General features: G+C 51.0%; 1 protein-coding gene across 4 annotated transcripts in view; it reads left to right on the forward strand.

Moving 5' to 3' along the window:
- The window catches only part of cfap65 (cilia and flagella associated protein 65), a 282,488-nt gene that overhangs the window by 140,463 nt on the left and 118,060 nt on the right, over positions 1-23,965 (forward strand). For all 4 annotated transcript variants that reach the window (XM_070875227.1, XM_070875229.1, XM_070875228.1 and 1 more), the window contains 3 exons: positions 440-550; positions 3,034-3,225; positions 15,602-15,760. In XM_070875227.1, coding sequence (XP_070731328.1) covers positions 440-550; positions 3,034-3,225; positions 15,602-15,760 — 462 coding nt within the window. The remainder of the gene's footprint in view (positions 1-439; positions 551-3,033; positions 3,226-15,601; positions 15,761-23,965) is intronic.

Raw genomic sequence — 23,965 nt, forward strand, 5'->3', positions numbered from 1 at the left:
ACACTTACCTTAGGAGTCCACTACTTACAGCTTCGCTGTCGATATCGTTGGACCGCCCAAGCGGTCACTGCGGGGCGCGCTGCGGGGCGGACGGATCGGGCGGGTGTTCAAAATCGCGCCGGTGTCGCGACCAGGGGGCGTTGCACACCGGGCTCAGCTCTTCCGAGCGGTGCTGCTCAGCACTGCCGCAAAACCGGACCCCGAGGATCACTGCGGCTGACCGCCCGACCAAAACACCTTACCATCGCCATTGCCGCCGCTCCGGGGCGAAGAGCGGAGAGGAGCCGAAAATCCACCACGGTGCCTTTTTTACAGGTGGTGCACCCTCTACCTCCCTTCACCTCCAGCTTCATTCTATCGGCGCTTCATCTCGAACCGATAAAAATGCCTGTCCTTCCAGCAATTCAAATGATTCTATTTTTTTTTTGTCTCCTTCCAGTTAAATTTCATTGGCATCACGGTGCCCAGAGACCGTTGCTACATTCACTTCCTGGTCACCCAGCACAGGTTTGCACCCGTTTGTATCAGCACTTTGAACCCACCCAAGCAGGTGAGTGCATCCCTCAAGGCACCAAGTGCTACTTGCAGCATCCAGCAGTTGAATTCACTCATTGTTGTCCAGTGCGAGTAAGTGCACATTTCACATTTGCATTACGCCTGAGTGCGGATCAGGTAATTGAATATTTCATATTCCGTTTGGATTGGATTGGATTCAGTTGTAAATACCAGGGGAGGGAAAATGTCATTAAAAATATTGGTTTAATGTTGAAAACCTAGCTGATTTTTTTTTTTGGAATAATATCATGTAACTATTTATCTCAGCTCCATTTTCCTCCCGGGCCCTCCCCCCTGAAGGCTCCATTAATAAATGCACAGCCTGCTATGAAACAGTGTCACTTAGACCAAGATGGTCTAGTATTTGATTCCCAGGCTGTGTTGTGATCAGTGTTCTCGCTAATGTTCACTAGGTTCCTGGGATGAGGGGATTGCCCTATCAAGCGAGATTGAGTAGACTAAGCCTATATTTCCTGGAGTTTAGAAGAATGAGAGGTGATCTCATTGAAACATATCAAATTTTTAAGGGGCTTGACAGGGTTAATGCTGAAAAGATGTTTCCCCTGGCGGGGGAATCTAGAACTAGCGGGTCACAGTCTCAGAATAAGGGGTCGTCAATTCAGGACTGAGATGAGGAGAAATTTCTTCACCCAAAGGGTTGAGAATCTTTCGAATTCTCTACCACAGAGAGCTGTGGATGCTCAGCCATTGAGTATATTCAAGACAGAAGTCGATAAATTTTATTAAGGGATATGGGGATAGTGCAGGAAGGTGGGGTTGAAGATCAGCCATGATCTTTTTGAATGATGGAGCAGGCTCGAGTGGACAAATGGCCTACTCCTGCTCCTATGTAATGGTTTTTTGGATGCGCGGGCCCTTTAACAGGCAACGTGGCCTGTTCACATTTCCAAACATGCGGCATTTTTCCATGTATAAGCCGCTGAGCGGCCTGCACAGGACCTCCAGACCACTGTGCTTAAAGGGAACATTGGTTGTGATATCTTGTGTTAGTTGACCTGAGGTGACGATGACCAGAATTGTCCTCCGTGTCCTGGTCTAGGGAGGGGAGCAGTCAGGCCAGTACTTCCTACTCTCCATCGTTACCCAGTAACAATGATCTAGAGGTCCTGGTACTGGACGAACAACCCGCAAGTCACGAGTTCAAAATCCCACTGTGGCAAGTTGTGCAAGTGAATTCACCCAATCTGGTCATTTAGTGTGCCAGAAAGGTAACCATCACAGCTTCTGGATTGTGGTTTTTAAAAACCCAACTGGACCACTGATGTCCTTCAGGGAAGAGAGCCTGCCCACTCCAACCCAGTATGGCCTACATGTAACTCTGCGTGGATTGATTTTTAGTACCCTCTAGGGTTGCCAACCCTCCTTGATTGCCCTGGGGTCTCCAGGAATTGGAGATTAATCTTCAGGGCACTGCTGCTATCAAAGTATCGGGAGGAAAAAAAATTGCAGGGCTACGGGGAAAGGGCAGGGGAGTGGAACTAGCTGAGAGTCAGCACGGGCTCAACGGGCCGAATGGCCTTCCTCCGTGCTGCAACCATTCTATGAATCTATGAAAACGCTGGAGAAAAATATAGGGGCATTAAGAAAATTGTGAAGAGGGGGTGGGTTTCATCTTCTTTGAACACCTTCGTCGACTAGTTAGAAAAAATATAGGAGTTGCGGGAAAAACTACTGTTTGACAATCGAATTGAGTCGTGAAATGTTTGTTCGGTTTCCAATTGCTGTGATGGTGGACGTGTTGGGTAGACCAATGGCAGGAACGGGGGCAGTGGGAGGCTGAGCCACCGTGTAATGAAACCTCCAGGAATACATCCGACCAGAGTTGGCAACCCGAGTGCCCTCTGAAAGGATGTACTTGCATTGGAGGCAGTTCAGAGAAGGTTCACTAGGTTGATTCCGGAGATGAGGGGGTTGACTTAGGAGGAAAGGTTGAATAGGTTGGGCTGATACACATTGGAGTTCAGAAGAATGAGAGGTGATCTTATCGAAACGTATAAGGTAATGAGAGGGCTTGACAAGGTAGATGCAGAGAGGATATTTCCACTGATGGGGGAGACTAGAACTAGGGGGCATAGTCTTAGAATAAAGGGCTGCCCATTTAAAACTGAGATGCGGAGTAATTTCTTCTCTCAGAGGGTTGTAAATCTGTGGAATTCTCTGCCCCAGAGAGTTGTGGAGACTGGGTCATTGAATATATTTAAGATGGAGATAGATTTTTGAGTGATAAGGGAGTCAAGGGTATGGGGAGCGGCTAGGAAAGTGGTTCTGAGTCCATGATCTGATCAGTCATGATCTTATTAAATGGAGGAGAGGGCTCGAGGGGTCAAATGGCCTACTCCTGCTCCTATTTCTTCTGTCTTGTGTTCTTGTGAAATGGGCTGGCGGGCCGCCCGGTTGTAAACAGTTGCTGTGACACTGTGCGGTCAACCCTTCTCTTGTATCTCTCGCTCAACACAGATCTACGAGCTGTACAACGGCGGTTCGGTGCGAGTGATTTACGAAATCCAGCTGGATTCCTTGAAAACCATTCAGGAACAGAATTACAACCATCCCATCTTTCAGTGCCTGAATCCACGTGGAGAGATCCAGTCAGGGATGACTGCTTACATTGAGTGGATTTTCTCCCCCCTTGAGGCTCGATCCTATTCGGTACGTACCTGCCCAAAGAAAGAAAGAAAGACTTGCATTTGTACAGCACCCTTTCCTGACCTCAGGACATCCCAAATCACTTTACAACCGATGAAGTACTTTTGAAGTGTTGTCACTGTTGTAGGAAACGCGGCAGCCAATTGGTGCGCAGCAAGGTCCCATAAACAGCAATGCGATAATGACCAGAAAATCTGTCTGTTGGTTGAGGAATCAATATTTTCTAGGCTACTGGGAAGAATTCCCTTGCTCTTTTTCGAAATAGTGCCAAGGGCTGTTTTATGTCCACATGAGAGGGCCTCGGTTAAACGTTCCATCTATAAGACATTGCAGCATTCTACCACTCCCTCAGTACTGCACTGAACTGTCACAAAGTTTTTGGGCTTGAAAAAGCGTAGCGCCCCGGTTGGGTGATAACTTTTCAGGGAGCGCAAAAGTATCGTCGGGCGGTCAAGATTTGATTCTGCCAGGAACTTCCGCTTTAGCGCAGCAAGAGAGAAGTGGAGCGCCACTTCCCTTAGGGCGCTAAAGGGAGTGAGCGGGGAGGTATCGGCAGAGCACTGAGCAATGTTCGTGGCAGCGTGCCGTCTTTACAAGCTCCTTCCATCCCTTAAAGGGCAGGGCCAATGCTGGGTTGAATGAACCTTCAGACTGTCTGTTGCGTGATAATAGGCTCCCGAGGTATGGAAAGTGGTCCACGTTGTCCAGGGCCGTGCCGTGGATCTTGACTGGGGGGGGGGGGGGACGGGGTAGTGCTGTGTGGAAGGGTCAGGTTGGTGGACCACTTTCTATACCTCGGGAGCCTATTACCAGCAAGGGAAGACATCGACGACGGGGTTCAACACCGCCTCCAGTGCGCCAGCTCAGCCTTCGGCCGCCTGAGGAAAAGAATGTTCGAAGATCAGGCACTCAAATCTGCCACCAAGCTCATGGTCGACAGGGCTGTAGTGATACCCACCCTCCTGTATGGCTCAGAGACGTGGACTATGTACAGTAGACACCTCAAATCACTGGAGAAATACCACCAACGTTAGCGTCCTCGCTCAGGCCAACATCCCCAGCATCGAAGCGCTGACCACACTCAACCAACTCCATTGGGCGGGCCACATTGTTCGCATGCCTGACACAAGACTCCCAAAGCATGCGCTCTACTCGGAACTACTGCATGGCAAGCGAACCCAAGGCGGGCAGAGGAAATGTTTCAAGGACACCCTCAAAGCCTCCTTGAAAAAATGCAACATCCCCACCGACACCTGGGAGTCCCTGGCCAAAGACTGCCCTAAGTGGAGGAAGAGCATCCGAGAGGGCGCTGAGCTCCTCGAGTCTCATCGCCGAGAGCATGCAGAAAGCAAGCGCAGGCAGGGGAAGGAGCGTGTGGCAAACCAGACTCCCCATCTACCCTTTCCTTCAACAACTGTCTGTCCCACCTGTGACAGAGACTGTAATTCCCATATTGGACTGTTCAGTCACCTGAGAACTCACTTTTCGAGTGGAAGCAAGTCTTCCTCGATTTCGAGGGACTGCCTGTGATGATAATGATGTTGCGTGATGGCTGAGCAGGAGGGACCAGAATGGGGACATCAATAAATGTTGCCCTATATCTGACCGCCACTGCCTTTTAATATCGCTCCCCAAGTGGCCGGCCAAGGTGACAACGCCTCCTGCAGCTGCCGTTGTTGACGCCTGGCGATGCTGCAGGGGGCGGGAGCGAATATTGCATCTGGGGCGGTAACGGGACGCTGCACACCAGATGACGTCACGATCTTCGGGACGCTACAGAGCAAGGCGGTAAGTCTTAGCGCCAGCGCAAACCCGCCAGGGAAGTTCACATGCATCGGTGATTTTGCCGCGCCCGGTCGGTAACCCCTTAGTGCCCCATGAGCGCCCTCTGCAGGTGCTAACGGGAGGCACAGGCCAGTCCAATTTCTCTCTCTTTGTGCTCAAGCCTCTGGAGTGGGACTTGAATCCACAACTTTCGGACTGCGAAGTGAGAGCCATGGCTGACATGGTGGAATATTGTTCCCTTGTCTCTTCCACTGATTTTTACAGAGATAAGGGACAATTAAGTACTTGACGAGATTGTAGCTTATATTGATTAAACAAACTGAAATTGGTTTTATTTTCATCAACTAAAGCGACGACGAATGTATAGCCATGCAGTAGAATTGTACTTTTGTCACCAAATTAATAAGTCTAAATTGCTTATGAAAACTAAAACTGTAAATTTCAGATGAAGAGACGAGGCCAACCGAATAAAAATTAAAATGATTCCTATGTGTAAACCAACACTGGTTGGTAGTTCAAACATTTGGCACCAATGTCAGGAATTAAACGGAGGAATAAAGTCTTAGTTGTTATCCAAGCTCCAGTTTATTATTTCTCAACATTTCTTGTCCCCTTGTGAGTTTTGTGGGAAATAAAATAACTATTAATGACATTTTTTTTTAAAAAAAAACATAAATTTGGAAATCAAATTCATGGAAAATATGAAGAGCAAATTCTAACTGGGTACATTTGACATATTTGGCACTCCAGGCGTAGAGTGTTGGGAGCACAGGTCGGGAATGAGGGTGCCGAGGTTATTGCGTCCCTCTCCTGTGGGATGTCCGACCTTGTGGCTGAATACCTGATATGTGCTCCTTGCAGGTCTGCGGTGCTGTGCCGTCACGCTACTCCCAGGCCGCTGCTCGCCGCTCCTTTTATGGCCCCGACCTGCAGTTCGGGGCCATAAAAGTTGCGGTGAGCAGCGGCCTGGGAGCAGCTTGACAGCACACCACTGCAAGGTACAGCGCGAGCTGGTGCAGGAGGGCGACGGCAGCGAAGAGTGACATCATCAAGGTCCAGGTCGGCGATTGGAGCGTGGGCAGATGCAGCAGGAGCAGCGAGGTCGGGGTGAAGGAGCAGCAAGAGACTGTGGAGGGACGTGATCGGGGCCCAGGGGAGGCGTGAGTTCGGGGGCCATAGGCCCAGGGGCAGCACGGGCCAGCCTACACTGCGATACGTGTAGCGCACTAGGTCAGTGCAGCAGACCTGGTCTCCAGTCGTCTTGGGTAATCATTGCTACTGGACCAAGACCTCGCTCTGTCAAGCCCGTGTGGTGGCTGGGATGCAACGGCCACCCCACGTTAAAAAAAATCCACGCACAGGCATCTTCCACCTTTCAGGATGTAGTTCGGGTCCTTCATTGAAACACCTGTGAACTCATCCTCTTTTTGGCGTGGAAGCAAGTCATCCTCATTTCGAGGGACTGCCTATGATGATGATGATGAGCTCCTGATCTACTAGGACATAAGAATTAGGAACAGGAGTAGGCCATCTAGCCCCTCGAGCCTGCTCAGCATTCTGCTCTGGCAACATGAGTAGATTTCTGACTAAAATATGACAAATATTTTGGAATGCAAAAGACTGGATTGAAACTAGAGCCGATTTGTTTTTTTTTCCTTGAAGACTATAAATAAAATAAGTCTAATACTTGAGACCAGCAAAAGAAAGTCAACATTAAAATTATGACGACGGTAGAGGTAACGGGGGTGATACCTGGGGTTGGATTATAAGAGTAAGGGGGGGCCGAGATTGGCCCCCGCTGGAAACGGGGCACACGCACCCCATTCCTAGTGTTTTCACCGCACTCCAGCGGTGGATGAGGTGGCCTCTTGAGCAAAATTCCGCTCTTTGGCTTTTTTTGGGGGCGGGTCGGAAGTTGTTCACAATGGAACCGGCAGTGGACGATGGGGACGGGCAGACGGACCGCTGCTGTCAATCATCAGACGTCGTCAAGGCGTCGCGTTACCATGGCTCTCCCCTTCACTTAAAGGTGCAAAATTCGGCAAAAAATGAAGTTCCATTATCATAGGCGCAAAATCAGGCATTACACAAGGAGGTTTTGGCGCCCCAGCCACAATATCGCGGCGTTAAAAAAAGTTTTGTTGCTTTCGGTTCTTAAAAAAGAGTTGCACCTTCCACGATTTCAACAACAACTTGCATTTGTATAGCGCCTTTAACATAGTAAAGCAGCCCAAGGCATTTCACAGGAACTTTATCAAACAAAATTTGACACTGAGCCACATATCAGCACAGGTGACCAAAAGCTTGGTCAAAGAGGTAGATTTCAAGGAGCATCTTAAAAGAGGAAAGAGCGAGGCAGAGAGGTTTCGGGAGGGAATTCCAGCACTTAAGATCGAGGCAGCTGAAGACACGACCGCCAATGGTGGAAAATCGGGGAGGCAAGAATTGGAGGAGCACAGAGGTTCCTGGGACTGGAGGAGGTTGCAGAGATAGGGAGGGGCGAGGCCACGGAGTGATTTGAAAACAAGTATAAGAATTTTAAAATCGAGGCGTTGCCGAACCAGGAGCCAATATAGGTCAGCAGACATGGGGGTGATGGGTGAACGGGAGTGACCGTGCGGTAAAAGCTATACATCCGCCGTTACACCGAGGAAAGCCATTTACCGACCCTCCGGGGTGCTAAGTGAGGCGCAAGTGACCCGACATTCTAGCCCATAGAATATAAGAGCAAGGAGGTCATGTTCGACCTGTACAAAACACTAGTTAGGCCACAGCTAGAGTGCTGTGTACAGTTCTGGTCACCACATTACAGGAAAGATGCGATTGTCCCAGAGAGGGTACAGAGGAGATTTATGAGGATGTTGCCTGGACTGGAGCATTTTAGCTATAAGGATTGGATAGGCTGGGATTGTTTTCTTTGGAACAGTGGAGGCTGAGGGGAGACCTTATTGAGGTGTATAAAATTATGAGGGGTCTAGATTCTCTTCCTTTTAGGCGGTCCCTCGTATCGAGGATGACTTGTTTCCACACCAAAAAGGGATGAGTTCACAGATGTTTCATTGAAGGACCTGATATTCCAGATCCCGAACTACATGTTGAAGGGTGGAAGATGCCTTGCGTGGATTTTTTAATGTGTGGTGGCCATTGCACACCAGCCACCACACGGGCTTGACAGATCTAGGTCTTGGTCCAGTGGCAAGGGTTAACCAAGACGACGAGAGACCTGCTCTGCTGCATGGACCTAGTGCGCAGACATGTCGCAGTTTGGGCTGGTCCGTGATGCCCCTGGGCCCTCGTCTCTTCCGGGCCCCGAACTCTCGCCTCTCCTTCGGCCTGACCTCGCCGCTCCTCTGCTGCACTAATATGAGTTCTAAGCTGCCTGATGAGACCAATGCGGAATCTACAGTCTCTGACACAGGTGGGGCAGACGGTGGTTGAAGGGACGCTCCTTTCGCAGTGTGGGCGGGCCCGTGCTGCCCCTGGGCCCCGAACTCTCGCCTCTCCCGGGCCCCAATCTCTCTCCGCTCCTCTGCCCCGGTCATTCGCCCCACCTCCGCCACGATTTCTCACCGCACCTCCGCCAAAGAAACAGCAGCTGCAGGTCCGGGGGTATAAGAGAAGGAGCAGCGGCCCTGGAACCAGCGTGGCGCTCTGACCTGCGAGGAAACACCAGTCGCTGGTCGGGGGTATAAGAGGAGCTATGTCACTTCAAGATACAGTGTGAGCCATTCCAGGAGGGCGACTCCTTCAAGGAGGGTGACTGGGTGACGTCACCAAAACCCAGGTCCCCGATTGGAGCGTGGGCAGGAACTTTGGCGGGGCCCAGCTACAGCAGAGGTGCGGCGAATGGGTCGAGATAGAGTGGATAGGGAGGACCCATTTCCCTCAGCAGAGAGATCCATAACCAGGGGCATATGTTTGAAGTAATTGGTCGAAGGATTAGAGGGGAGTTGAGGAAAAGAAATTTCACCTAGAAGGGTGGTGGGGGTCTGGAACTCATTGCCCGAAAGGGTGATAGAGGCAGAAACCCTCATCTCATTTAAAAAGTACTTCGATGTGCACTTGAAGTGCCGTAACCTGCAGGGCTACGGACCAAGAACTGGAAAGTGGGATTAGGCTGGGTAGCTTTTTGTCGCCCGGCACAGACAAGATGAGCCTAATGTCCTCCTTCAGTGCATCTCTTGAATGAGGGCCTCGTTTGCCTCTTCTGAGAAGGGCTTTGCCCTCCTCCTCCCCCCCTCCACATCATGGACACTATCAGAAGAAAACATTTTGTTTTATCTCTCTCTCTAAATTCTCTCCTCTGCTTTCCTCCTCTCTGTCTCTCCTCTCCTTTCTCTCTCCTCTCTATCTCTCCCCCTCCCTTTGCCTTCTGCGCATGCGTGGATGACCCCTGACCTCCCGAATCACGGGAAAACTTGCGGAAAAAAAAACGCATGTGCAGAAGGCCGTTGCTCTGGAAGCTTTGTCTTTCACATCGCTGAGACCTATCTCACATCGCTAAAGCCCATTTCACATCGCTGAGGCCTATCTCACATCGCTGAGGCCCATTTCACATCGCTGAGGCCTATCTCACATCGCTAAAGCCCATTTCACATCGCTGAGGCCTATCTCACATCGCTGAGGCCTATCTCACATCGCTAAAGCCCATTTCACATCGCTGAGGCCTATCTCACATCGCTGAGGCCTATCTCACATCGCTGAGGCCTATCTCACATCGCTAAAGCTCATTTCACATCGCTGAGGCCTATCTCACATCGCTGAGGCCTATCTCACATCGCTGAGGCCTATCTCACATCGCTAAAGCCCATTTCACGTCGCTGAGGCCTATCTCACATCGCTGAGGCCCATTTCACATCGCTGAGGCCTATCTCACATCGCTAAAGCCCATTTCACATCGCTGAGGCCTATCTCACATTGCTGAGGCCTATCTCACATCGCTAAAGCCCATTTCACATCGCTGAGGCCTATCTCACATCGCTGAGGCCTATCTCACATTGCTGAGACCTAGCTCACATTGCTAAAGCCCATTTCACATCGCTGAGGCCTATCTCACATCGCTGAGGCCTATCTCACATTGCTGAGACCTATCTCACATTGCTAAAGCCCATTTCACATCGCTGAGGCGTATCTCACATCGCTAAGGCCTATCTCACATCGCTGAGGCCTATCTCACATCGCTGAGGCTTATCTCACATCGCTGAGGCCTATCTCACATCGCTGAGGCCTATCTCACATCGCTGAGGCCTATCTCACATCGCTGAAGCCTATCTCGCATCGCTGAGGCCTATCTCACATCGCTGAGGTCCATTTCACATCGCTGAGGCCTATCTCACATCGCTGAGGCCTATCTCACATCGCTGAGACCTATCTCACATCGCTAAAGCCCATTTCACATCGCTGAGGCCTATCTCACATCGCTGAGGCCTATCTCACATCGCTGAGGCCTATCTCACATCGCTAAAGCCCATTTCACATCGCTGAGGCCTATCTCACATCGCTAAAGCCCATTTCACATCGCTGAGGCCTATCTCACATCGCTGAGGCCTATCTCACATCGCTGAGGCCTATCTCACATCGCTAAGGCCTATCTCACATCGCTGAGGCCTATCTCACATCGCTGAGGCCTATCTCACATCGCTAAAGCCCATTTCACATCGCTGAGGCCTATCTCACATCGCTGAGGCCTATCTCACATCGCTGAGGCCTATCTCACATCGCTGAGGCCTATCTCACATCGCTAAAGCCCATTTCATATCGCTGAGGCCTATCTCACATCGCTGAGGCCTATCTCACATCGCTAAATCCCATTTCACATAGCTGAGGCCTATCTCACATCGCTGAGGCCTATCTCACATCGCTGAGGCCTATCTCACATCGCTAAAGCCCATTTCACATCGCTGAGGCCTATCTCACATCGCTAAAGCCCATTTCACATCGCTGAGGCCTATCTCACATTGCTGAGGCCTATCTCACATCGTTAAAGCCCATTTCACATCGCTGAGGCCTATCTCACATCGCTGAGGCCTATCTCACATCGCTGAGGCCTATCTCACATCGCTGAGGCCTATCTCACATCGCTAAAGCCCATTTCACATCGCTGAGGCCTATCTCACATCGCTGAGGCCTATCTCACATCGCTGAGGCCTATCTCACATCGCTAAAGCCCATTTCATATCGCTGAGGCCTATCTCACATCGCTAAATCCCATTTCATATCGCTGAGGCCTATCTCACATCGCTAAATCCCATTTCACATCGCTGAGGCCTATCTCACATCGCTAAATCCCATTTCACATAGCTGAGGCCTATCTCACATCGCTGAGACCTATCTCACATCGCTGAGGCCTATCTCACATCGCTAAAGCCCATTTCACATCGCTGAGGCCTATCTCACATCGCTAAAGCCCATTTCACATCGCTGAGGCCTATCTCACATTGCTGAGGCCTATCTCACATCGCTGAGGCCTATCTCACATCGCTGAGGCCTATCTCACATCGCTGAAGCCCATTTCACATCGCTGAGGCCTATCTCACATCGCTGAGGCCTATCTCACATCGCTAAAGCCCATTTCACATCGCTGAGGCCTATCTCACATCGCTGAGGCCTATCTCACATCGCTAAAGCCCATTTCACATCGCTGAGGCCTATCTCACATCGCTGAGGCCTATCTCACATCGCTGGGCTATCTCACATCGCTGAGGCCTATCTCACATCGCTGAGGCCTATCGCACATCGCTGAGGCCTATCTCACATCGCTGAGGCCCATTTCACATCGCTGAGGCCCATCTCACATCGCTGAGGCCTATCTCACATCGCTGAGGCCTATCTCACATCGCTGAGGCCTATCTCACATCGCTGAGGCCTATCTCACATCGCTAAGGCCCATTTCACATCGCTGAGGCCTATCTCACATCGCTGAGGCCTATCTCACATCGCTGAGGCCTATCTCACATCGATGAGGCCTATCTCACATCGCTGAGGCCTATCTCACATCGCTAAAGCCCATTTCACATCGCTGAGGCCTATCTCACATCGCTGAGGCCTATCTCACATCGCTGGGCTATCTCACATCGCTGAGGCCTATCTCACATCGCTGAGGCCTATCTCACATCGCTGAGGCCCATCTCACATCGCTGAGGCCCATCTCACATCGCTGAGGCCTATCTCACATCGCTGGGCTATCGCACCCCTCCCCCCCAAAAAGCAGAAAATAGCGATCCTAAAAATGGGCGATGTTCCAGCGATCCTGAAGGCTGAAACATCGCTCAGGCTGGAACATCGGCCATTTTTTGGGCCCTAACGATCTAAGTCCAGCCCAATATGATTCTATGAAGTAGGAGGTTTAGCAAACAGTGAGGGGGTTCTTATAAGTCTTCAAGAAGACATAGACGGGGCAGTAGAATGAGCAGGTGTAATGTGAATCAGTGGCAGGTAAAACATTTTGGTAGGAGAAAAGCAAAGAATTAGATGTACAATTAATGAAAAGACACCAAAGGGCATGGATGAACAGAAAATCAGATTCCTAATACCGTGGAAGTTTGAGTGCAGGTAGGTGAAGCTCTGGAAAGGCAAAAATAATTTTGGATTTAATAAATGCGTGGATGGAGTAAGGAAGTAATGATGACTTTATACAAAACATTGGTTAGGCCAGGATTAGAGTACTGTTTACATTTCATCCGAAAGATGGCACCTCCGACAGTGCAGCAGTCCCTCAGTACTGCACTGCAGTATCAGAGCTTGGATTATGTGCTCAAGTGTCTAGAGTAGAAATTGAACCCACGACCTCTTCACAGTGGCAAGATTGCTTCCCGCTGAGCCAAGGCTGATCCTATTCAGAGTTCATTATCTCTGTCAGATCATGATCTTGCCATCTTACACGTGATGAGGTATTACCCTATGGTGTTTGACGTGTAAAGATATTACATGAAATATTCCCTTGAATTATTTTTTTGGGCCCAATCAAAATACCGTGCATGTTCAGTTTTCCCCATTTAAAAGCCGGTGAGCCAGCTGCAAGGGAGTTGCAGAGCACTTCGCTGCTTAAAGAGAACATTGATTACATGGTATTAACATTTTTAAGATCTGTGGGGTAATTTTACAAATATGAGCGCCGGCTTATGGCTTTCATTTCAGGAAGGCATTTTGCAAGCCAGCTTGCAGTGTGAGGTGAAAATAGGGGTCAGGGTTCCAGGGAGTACCTAAAGAAAGACTTGCATTTATATAGCGTCTTTCACGACCACCGGACGTCTCAAATCGCCTTACAGTCAATGAAGTACTTTTGGAGTGTAGTCACTGTTGTAATGTGGGAAATGCGGCAACCAATTGTGCACAAGCAAGCTCCCATAAACAGCAATGTGATAATGACCAGATAATCTGTTTTTTTGGTATGTTGATTTACGGATATGTATTGATGAGGACACCGGGGACAACTCCCCTGCTCACCTTCGAAATAGTGCCGTGGGATCTTTTACGTCCACTTGAGAGAGGAGATGGGTCCTCGGTTTAACTTCTCATCTGAAGTGCAGCACTCCCTCAGTGGCATCAAGATCCACGGCGTGGCCCTGGACAACGTGGACCACTTCCCCTATCTCGGGAGCCTCCTATCAACAAGAGCAGGCATTGACAACGAGATCCAACACCGCCTCCAGTGCGCCAGTGTAGCCTTCGGCCGCCTGAGGAAAAGAGTGTTTGAAGACCAGTCCCTCAAAACTGTCACCAAGCTCATGATCTACAGGGCCGTAGTAATACCAGACCTCCTGAATGGCTCAGAGACGTGGACCATGTACAGTAGACACCTCAAGTCGCTGGAGAAATACCATAAGATATGGTAAATATCACAAGATATCTTGTCTCCGCAAGATCCTGCAAATCCCCTGGGAGGACAGACGCACAAACGTCAGCGTCCTCGTCCAGGCCAACATCTCCAGCATTGAAGCACTGACCACACTTGGTCAGCTCCGCTGGGCAGATCACGTAGTTCTCATGCCAGACACAAGACTCCCAAAGCAAGCGCTCTATTTGGAACTCGTCCACGGAAACATTACAAGGACACCCTCAAAGCCTCCCTGATAAAGTGCGACATCCCCACTGACACCTGGGAGTCCCTGGCCATAGACCGCCCTAAGTGGAGAAAGTGCATTCCGGAGGGCGCTGAGCTCCTCGAGTATCGTGCCGAGAGCATGCAGAAATCAAGCGCAGGCAGCGGAAGGAGCGTACGGCAAACCAGGTTCCCTGCCCACCCTTTCCCTCAACGACTATCTGTCCCACTTGTGACAGAAACTGTGGTTCTCGTATTGGACTGTACAGCCACCTAAAAACTCATGCTAAGAGTGGAAGCAAGTCTTCCTCGATTCCGAGGGACTGCCTAACTCCCTCAGTACTGCACTGGAGTGTCAGCTTAGATTTTTTTTATATTCAAGTCCATGGAGTGGGACTTGAACCCACAACCTTCTAACGCAGAGGCGAGAATGCTACCCACTGAGCTACAGCTGACACTAGTAGACTCAAGAGACCTCATGGATACTCCTGCTACTAATTCTTATGTTCGTGGAGTAGTGAGAATGTGGAACTCGCTACCGCAAGGAGTAGTTGAGGCGAATAGCATAGATGCATTTAAGGGAAGCTGGATAATCATATGAGGGAGAAAGGAATCAAAGGTTAGGTTGATAGGGTGAGATGAAATGGAGTGTGGAGCATTTACGGTGTTGGGCCGAATGACCAGTTTCTGTGCTGTAAATTCTATCTAATTCTATTCTATGTCATTTCAAGAGTTCAGACACACGCCCAACTTGTGCTGCAGGTGGATGAGGCTCCACACCAGGAGCACGCATTCCCAACATGAATCCTATTATAATCATGCTCGTAATCTATTATGATGATAAAAAGACAACCAGAAATGCTGGAAATCTGAAATTTGAAAAAAAAACTAAGACTGGAAATTAGCAGAGAATAGACAGGTTAACATTGTTAGAGGAGACCAAGCTGCACTCTAAACGCCAATCTCTCTTTCCCTTTAAGTTGCTGATTGACCCGTGGTATTTAGAAACATAGAAATTTACAGCGCAGGAGGAAGTCATTTCGACCAATTGCGTCCGTGTTGGCCGACAAAGAATGGAATGTCAATCATCCAATGACTATTGTGTCTCGCTCGGACAATGTTGACCATCAATGCCCCTTCTTGAATTGAAAATATAGACTTCGATAGGAAGAAGCTGTTCCCATTGGCGGAAGGGTCGAGAACCAGAGGACACAGATTTAAGGTGATTGGCAAAAGACCCAAAGACGACAGAAGAAAAAACATTTTGCGCAGCGAGTGGTTAGGATCTGGAATGCACGGCCTGAGAGGGTGGTCGGGGCAGACTCAATCACTGCTTTCAAAAGGAAGTTGGATAAGTACCTGAAAGAAAAGATTTTGCAGGGCTACGGGGAAAGTGCGGAGTAGTGGGACCAGCTGAAGTGCTCTTGCAGAGAACTGGCACGGGCTCAATGGGCTGATTGGCCTCCTTCCGTGCTGTAACCATTCTATGGTTCTATTTTCTGGTTTTGCATGTCTTCCAATTGATTGGATTTCTTGTTGCTGTCTTTCCTCTAGGTGAACATCCCTATCCATATCGTTGATGGCGACTCTGCCTTGGTGACCTTCACGGGTATTGGGTACGATCAGCGTATCCTGGGCAGCTCTGCCTCTTTCAACGAGCCATCGTCATACTTTGGAGCCCCGGCTGTACAGAAAGCACCCGTCCTCGGGCAGGTGAGAGTTGGATTGATTATCAGACTATATAGTTTAACTCTTCACTGTGAGGGCCTTTTAACCCCCTGTTGTCGCACAGATCTCTTCCTGTTACTTATAAGACCAGTGAAAATAACAGCCCAGCGTTTGCTGGGAAATAACCACGTGTTTAATGCACTCTCTATCGTCATCGGTAGTCCCTCGAAATCAAGGAAGACTCGCTTCCACTCCAAAAGTGAGTTCTCAGGTGACTGAAAGTCCAGTACGGGAATTACAGCCTCTGTCACAGGTGGGACAGACTATCGTTGGAGGAAAGAGCAGGTGGGGAGTCTGGTTTGCTGCACGCTCCTTCCGCTGCCTGCGCGTGTTTTCTGCATGCTCTCGGCGACGAGATTCGAGGTGCTCAGCGCCCTCACGGATGCTCTTCCTCCACTTAGGGCGGTTTTTGGCCAGGGACTCCCAGGTATCGGTGGGGATGTTGCATTTTATCAGGGAGGCTTTGAGGGTGTCCTTGAAACGGTTCCTCTGCCCACCTGGGGCTCGCTTGCCATGTAGGAGTTCCGAGTAGAGCGCAGTTGGTGAGAGGCGGGAGCAGCGTCGGAGCGGCCTATAAAAGGCCCAGCGGGTGTTCCACAGGCAGCGGCAGTTGGTGAGAGGCGGGAGCAGCATCGGAGCGGCCTATAAAAGGCGTACTTGTGCAGCTACAGCGGGGAGAGAAGGCAAAAAAGAAGTAGAAAGGAATCAAAAGGTGACGTCACAGCCAAGGGGGTAAGTGATTGGCTGGTGATTGGTGAGTAGCTTTTCTTCTTTTTTCTTTTTCTTTTTTATATGAGTAAGTAAACTGCAACATTGTTGTTACCAATTTAAGGGTATCTAAGGGTTAAGGCATGGCAGGAGAGCTTGGTCACGTATTATGCTCCTTCTGTACCATGTGGGAACTCAGGGACACTTCCGGTGTCCCTGACGACAACATGTGTGAGAAGTGTATCCGCCTCCATCTCCTGACGGACCGCGTTGCGGAATTGGAGCTGAGGGTGGATTCACTCTGGAGCATCCACGATGTTGAGAATGACATAAGTGGCACGTGTAGTGAGTTGGTCTTACCACATGAGAAGGATCCACAGCCAGCTAGGGAATGGAAGACCAGCAGGAAGAGTAGTACAAAGAAGGTAGTGCAAGGGTCCCACCTGGTCATCCCCCTGCAAAACAGATACACTGCTTTGAGTGCTGTTGAGTGCAAGTTCATGGCACCGTGGCTGGCTCTGTTGCACAGGAGGGCAGGAAAAAGAATGGGAGAGCGATAGTGATAGGGGATTCAATCATAACGGGAATAGATAGGCGTTTCTGCGGCGCAACTGAGACTCCAGGATGGTATGTTGCCTCCCTGGTGCAAGGGTCAAGGATGTCTCGGAGCGGGTGCAGGACATTCTAAAAAGGGAGGGAGAACAGCCAGTTGTCCTGGTGCACATTGGTACCAACGACATAGGTAAAAAAAGGGATGAGGTCCTACGAGACGAATTTAAGGAGCTAGGAGCTAAATTAAAAAGTAGGACCTCAAAAGTAGTAATCTCGGGATTGCTACCAGTGCCACGTGCTAGTCAGAGTAGGAATCGCAGGATAGCACAGGTGGTTTGAGCAGTGGTGCAGCAGGGAGGGATTCAAATTCCTGGAGCATTGGAACCGGTTCTGGGGGAGGTGGGACCAGTACAAACTGGACGGTCTGCACTTGGGCAGGACCGGAACCAATGTCCTAGGGGGAGTGTTTGCTAGTGCTGTTGGGGAGGAATTAAACTAATATGGCAGGGGGATGGGAACCAATACAGGGAGACAGAGGAAAACAAAAAGGAGACAAAAACAAAAGACAGAAAAGAGATGAGTAAAAGTGGAGGGCAGAGAAACCAAAGGCAAGAAACAAAAAGGGCCACTGAATATAAAAGGGCTGCAGGTGGGGTCAAAACTAAAAATCATGGTTTAAAAACTAGGATGAAAACACTCTACCTAAATGCACGCAGCATTCGAAATAAAGTAAATGAGTTGACGGCATAAATCATTACAAATGGGTATGATTTGGTGGCCATTACAGAAACATGGTTGCAGGGTGGCCAAGACTGGGAATTAAACATATAGGGGTATCTGACGATTCAGAAAGATAGGCAAGAAGGGAAAGGAGGTGGGGTAGCTCTTTTAATAAAAGATGATATCAGGGCAGTTGTGAGGGATGATATTGGCTCCAATGAACAAAATGTTGAATCATTGTGGGTGGAGATTAGAGATAGTAAGGGGAAAAAGTCACTGGTCGGCGTAGTTTATAGGCCCCCAAATAATAACTTCACAGTGGAGCGGGCAATAATCAAGGGAATAATGGAGGCATGTGAAAAAGGAACGGCAGTAGTCATGGGGAATTTTAACCGACATATCGATTGGTCAAATCAAATCGCACGGGGTAGCCTGGAGGAGGAATTCATAGAATGCATACGGGATTGTTTCTTAGAACAGTATGTAACAGAACCTACAAGGGAGCAAGCCATCTTAGATCTGGTCCTGTGCAATGAGACAGGAAAAATAAACGATCTCCGAGTAAAAGATCCTCTCGGAATGAGTGATCACAATATGGTTGAATTTGTAATACAGATTGAGGATGAGGAATTTGTGTCAGAAACGAGCGTACTATGCTTAATCAAAGGGGACTACAGTGAGATGAGGGCAGAGTTGGCTAAAGTAGACTGGAAACTCAGACTAAACGGTGGCACAATTCAGGAACAGTGGAGGACTTTTAAGGAGCTCTTTCATAGTATGCAACAAAAATATATTCCAGTGAAAAAGAAGGGCGGCAAGAGAAGGGATAACCAGCCGTGGATAAACAAGGAAATAAAGGAAAGTATCAAATCAAAGACCAATGCGTATAAGGTGGCCAAGGTTAGTGGGAAACTAGAGGATTGGGAAAATTTTAAGCAACAGCAAAGAATGACTAAAAAAGCAGTAAAGAAAGGGAAGATAGATTACGAAGGTAAACTTGCACAAAACATAAAAACAGGTCGTAAAAGCTTTTATAGATATATAAAACGGAAAAGAGTGACTAAAGTAAATGTTGGTCCCTTAGAAGATGAAAAGGGGGATTTAATAATGGGAAATGTGGAAATGGCTGAGACCTTAAACAATTATTTTGCTTCCGTCTTCACAGTGGAAGACACAAAAACCATGCCAAAATTTGCAACCCACATGAATGTGGGAAAGGAGGACCTTGAGACAATCACTATCACTCGGGGAGTAGTGCTGGACAGGCTAATGGGACTGAAGGTAGACAAGTCCCCTGGTCCTGATGAAATGCATCCCAGGTTATTAAAAGAGATAGCAAATGCATTCGTTATAATCTACCAAAATTCTCTGGACTCTGGGGAGGTACCAGCGGATTGGAAAGCAGCTAATGTAACGCCTCTGTTTAAAAAAGGGTGCAGGCAAAAGGCAGGTAACTATAGGCCGGTTAGTTTAATATCTGTCGTGGGGAAAATGCTTGAAACTATCATTAAGGAAGAAATAGCGGGACATCTAGATAGGAATAGTGCAACCAGGCAGACGCAGCATGGATTCATGAAGGGGAAATCATGTTTAACTAACTTACTGGAATTCTTTGAGGATATAACGAGCATGGTGGATAGAGGTGTACCAATGGATGTGGTGTATTTAGATTTCCAAAAGGCATTTGATAAGGTGCCACACAAAAGGTTACTGCAGAAGATAGAGGTACGCGGAGTCAGAGGAAATGTATTAGCATGGATAGAGAATTGGCTGGCGAACAGAAAGCAGAGAGTCGGGATAAATGGGTCCTTTTCCGGTTGGAAATCAGTGGTTAGTGGTGTGCCACATGGATCAGTCTGGGACCACAACTGTTTACAATATACATAGATGACCTAGAAGAGGGGACAGAGTGTAGTGCAACAAAATTTGCAGATGACACTAAGATTAGTGGGAAAGCGGGTTGTGTAGAGGATTCAGAGAGGCTGCAAGGAGATTTGGATAGGTTAAGCGAATGGGCTAAGGTTTGGCAGATGGAATACAATGTCGGAAAGTGTGAGGTCATCCACCTTGGGAAAAAAAACAGTAAAAGGGAATATAATTTGAATGGGGAGAAATTACAACATGCTGCGGTGCAGAGGGACCTGGGGGTCCTTGTGCATGAAACTCTTTTTGGAGTTTATCTGCAAAACAAAAAACATTAAACCGTGCCACCCGACCTGGGTGACACACCAGACATTTACAAGGCCCTTTTTTTTTTTCCTCCTTTTTTTTTTGTGTTTTTCTTTTTGGTTTTTTTTTTGGGCACTAAAATCACAATTTTTCCCCAGTGCCCCCTATAAAAGGGAAGGGGGACACTAAAAGCACCGGCAATTAAAACAAATTAAACTTTAAAACGTAAAATCAAATTAAAATTTGGTTGCCGGGCGTGATGATGCACTCCAGTCCCTCCGGTGCCCACCTCTCGCGGAAGGCCGCGAGCGTACCGGTGGACACCGCGTGCTCCATCTCCAAGGACACCCTGGACCGGATGTAAGAGCGGAAGAGAGGCAGGCAGTCAGGTTGAACGACCCCCTCGACCACCCGCTGCCTGGACCGGCTGATGGCACCCTTGGCCGTGCCCAGGAGCAGTCCTACGAGGAGGCCTTCGGACCTACCCACTCCCTTCCGCACAGGGTGCCCAAAGATCAGGAGAGTGGGACTGAAGTGCAGCCAGAATTTCAGGAGCAGCCCCTTCATATAATGGAACAGGGGCTGCAACCTCGTGCATTCAATAAAAACATGGAACACGGACTCCTCCAGACCGCAGAAATTGCAGGCGGCCTGGGAGTCCGTGAACCGGCTTAAAAATTTATTGCACGGCACTGCTCCATGCACCACCCTCCAGGCCAAGTCCCCGATGAATAGTGGGAGGACCCCTGCGTAGAGTGCCCTCCATCGGGGACCCCCGTCTCCTCCGGACGGCAGGATGGTACGCCATGGCGTGTCCGGACGGCCGGCGAGGATGGCAAAGTTGAGAGTGTGCAGGAGCAGCCCGTACAGGAAACCCCTCCGCGCGGAACTGAAAGGCACGGAGGGGATTTCCCCGAGGCGGCTCAAGTTGTGAGGCGCCGGCCCCCGAGGGAGGTTCCGGGGTTTGGCGCCGATGAGGAATTCTGTCCGGACGGGGATCAGTTCGGACGTGATCTCCCCATGTGCTTGAGCCTCCTCGATGCACCTAACGGAGTCAGGGCCCAAAGCTGTTTTTAGCGACTCGATGGCGGACGTCGGCTGAATTTAGGCGCCGCGCCAGCGTGTCTGGCGCCATCCAGCCCGCTCCTCCGCCATCAAGCAGGTCCCTGACCCTGGTCACCTCACCAGCCACAGCCCTCTCTTCCGACCGCCACATAAAACCTCGGTCGTGGAGGTACGGATTCCCGAGCAGCGGCTCCTGCAGGACGGTCGCCACTCCAGCCGGCGGAGAGCTGCGCTTGGTGGAGACTTTGTTCCAGACCCTGATGAGTTCCTTGTAAAAGACAGGCAGCTCCCGGAGGGCGGTCCTGACACCCCCCAAGTTCACAAACAGGAGCTGCATGTCGTAATTGAGGTCGCGCTGCTGGCGGAAGAAATACGTCGCCAGAGCACACCACCTAGGAGGGGGCTCGACGTAAAGGTATCTCTACAGGGTCTGAAGACGGAAAGTCGCGAGCTGGGCGCTGACGCACACCAACGACTGACCGCCCTCCTCAAGCGGGAGACTCAAGACCGCAGCAGAGACCCAGTGCTTCCTGTTGTTCCAGAAGAAGTCCACCAGCTTCTTCTGTATCTTGGCGACAAACGCAGGGGGAGGGGTCAAAGTGACCAGCCGGTACCACAACATTGCGGCCACCAGCTGGTTTATGACTAGCGCTCGACCCCTGTAGGACAGCACTCGGAGCAGTCCTGTCCAGCGCCCTAGGCGAGCGGCGACCTTGGCCTCCAGCTCCTGCCAGTTCGCCGGCCAGGCTCCCTCGTCTGGGCTAAGGTAGACTCCCAGATAGAGGAGATGGGTCGTGCTCCAGGCAAAAGGCCTGAGCTCCTCCGGCAGGGAGTCCACCCGCCACTGACCCACCAGGAGTCCGGAACATTTCTCCCAGTTGATCCTGGCAGAGGACGCGGCCGAGTAAATCTCCTGGCACTCACGCATCCTCCGCAGGTCAGCGGGATCCTCTACCGCGAGGAGCACGTCATCGGCGTAAGCCGAGAGGACGACCTCCACGCCCGGCCCTTGCAGAGCCAGTCCCGTCAACCTCGTCCGCAAGAGGCGCAGGAAAGGCTCCACGCAAACGGCGTATAACTGGCCGGACATGGGGCATCCCTGGCGCACCCCTCTCCTAAAGCGAAGGGGCGCCGTCAAGGACCCGTTAACCTTAATCAGACACTCCGCGGCGGCGTACAAAAGTCGGATCCGGGCGACGAAATGCGTCCCGAACCCGAAAGCGCGCAGAGTTCCGAGCAGATAGTCGTGATCCACCCTGTCGAACGCCTTCTCTTGGTCGAGGGATAGGAAGGCGACTGACAGACCAGCCTCCTGGGAACAATGGATGAGGTCCCGGACCAGATGGATGTTATCGTGGATTGTCCGGCCCGGGACCGTGTAGGACTGGTCGGGGTGGATCATGTGGTCCAGCACGGCACCAAGGCGAGCAGACATCGCCCTGGCGAAGATTTTGTAGTCCGTGCTGAGGAGGGAGACCGGGCGCCAGTTCTTAAGGAGGCGGAGATCGCCCTTCTTAGGCAGCAGGACGATGACTGCCCTGCGCCAAGAGAGGGGCATCTCCCCGGTCGCCAGACTTTCCCCCAGGACCCGCGCGTAGTCGCTCCCCAGGACGTCCCAGAACGCCCTGTGGAACTCCACGGTCAGCCCGTCCAGCCCCGGGGAATTTCCCCTCGAGAGCCGGTCGAGGGCACCGGTCAGCTCCGCCAGGCTTAGCGGAGCTTCCAGATTTTCGGCAGGTCCTCCCACAAAACTCTACGCGCTTCCTCGCTGGACGGATCCGGAGAGAACAGAGCCCCGTAATATTCACGGGCCCTGTTGTTGACGCCCTCCGGATCCGAGACGAGAGAGCCGTCGTCGGCCAGCAGCGTCAAGAGCTGCTTACGGACACTCTGCCTTTTTTCCAGCGAGTAGAAGAAGGGGGAGCCGCGGTCCAGATCCCGCAGGAACCGGATCCGCGACCTCACGAACGCGCCTCGGGACCCGACGAGCTGCAGGTCCTTCAGCGCGGCCTTCTTCGCTTCGTACACCGTCCGCAGAGCCGGGTCCTGGACGACTTGACCGAGACGGGATTCCAGGTCGAGCACCTCTTTTTCTAGGCGCCCGACCCTGGCCGCCCGCCTCTTGGTCGACCCCCTCGCGTACTCTTGACAGAAGACGCGGACGTGAGCCTTGCCCACGTCCCACCATAGCCTCAAGGAGGGGAAGCCCCCCTGCTTCCTTCTCCAGTCGGACCAGAATCGACGGAACGAGTCCTGGAACCGCACGTCCTCCAGCAGCCGGTTGTTAAAGTGCCAGTACGCGGACCCCGTCCTCGCGCGGAGCGAAGCGAGCTCCGCCCACACCAGGTGGTGGTCCGAACACGGCACCGGCCGCATGGAGGCCGCCGGGACGCAGGAAACGTACGCCCGAGACACGTAAAGGCGGTCGACTCTGGACCATCCTACTCCAGGCCTCACCCAAGTAAAGGCGCTGGAGTCGGGGTGGAGATTTCGCCAGACGTCCACCAAGTCGAAGGACCCGACCAGGTCCCTCAACTTCTCCATCGCCGTCATGCACTGCGGGGCACCGGAGCGGTCCCTCGCCTCGAGGGTGCAGTTAAAATCCCCCCCGAGGACAATGCAGTCGCCGACGTCGACGGAGCCAAGAAGAGCGGACACCTCTTCAAAGAAGCGCGTTTGCTGCGGGCCGGGCTGAGGGGCGTACACGTTCACGAGATGGAGTGGCACGTCCCCCAGGCGAACCGTTACGTGCAGCAAGCGGCCTGGCATGGGCTCCTCGACCCCCAAGATCTCCGGCTGAAAATGCAGGCCCAGCAAGATGGCCACCCCACTAGAAATGGCGGTGAGGTGGCTCATGCGGACCTCTCCTTGCCATTCCAGGAGCCACGTGGCTTCGTCTCCCGGAACGGTGTGGGTTTCTTGCAGGAAGCACACCGCATATTTCCCCTCCCGCAGGAGCGAAAAATTGTCAAATCT

This window comes from Pristiophorus japonicus, chromosome 3 (assembly GCF_044704955.1).
Source record: "Pristiophorus japonicus isolate sPriJap1 chromosome 3, sPriJap1.hap1, whole genome shotgun sequence".
NCBI lineage: Eukaryota > Metazoa > Chordata > Chondrichthyes > Pristiophoridae > Pristiophorus > Pristiophorus japonicus.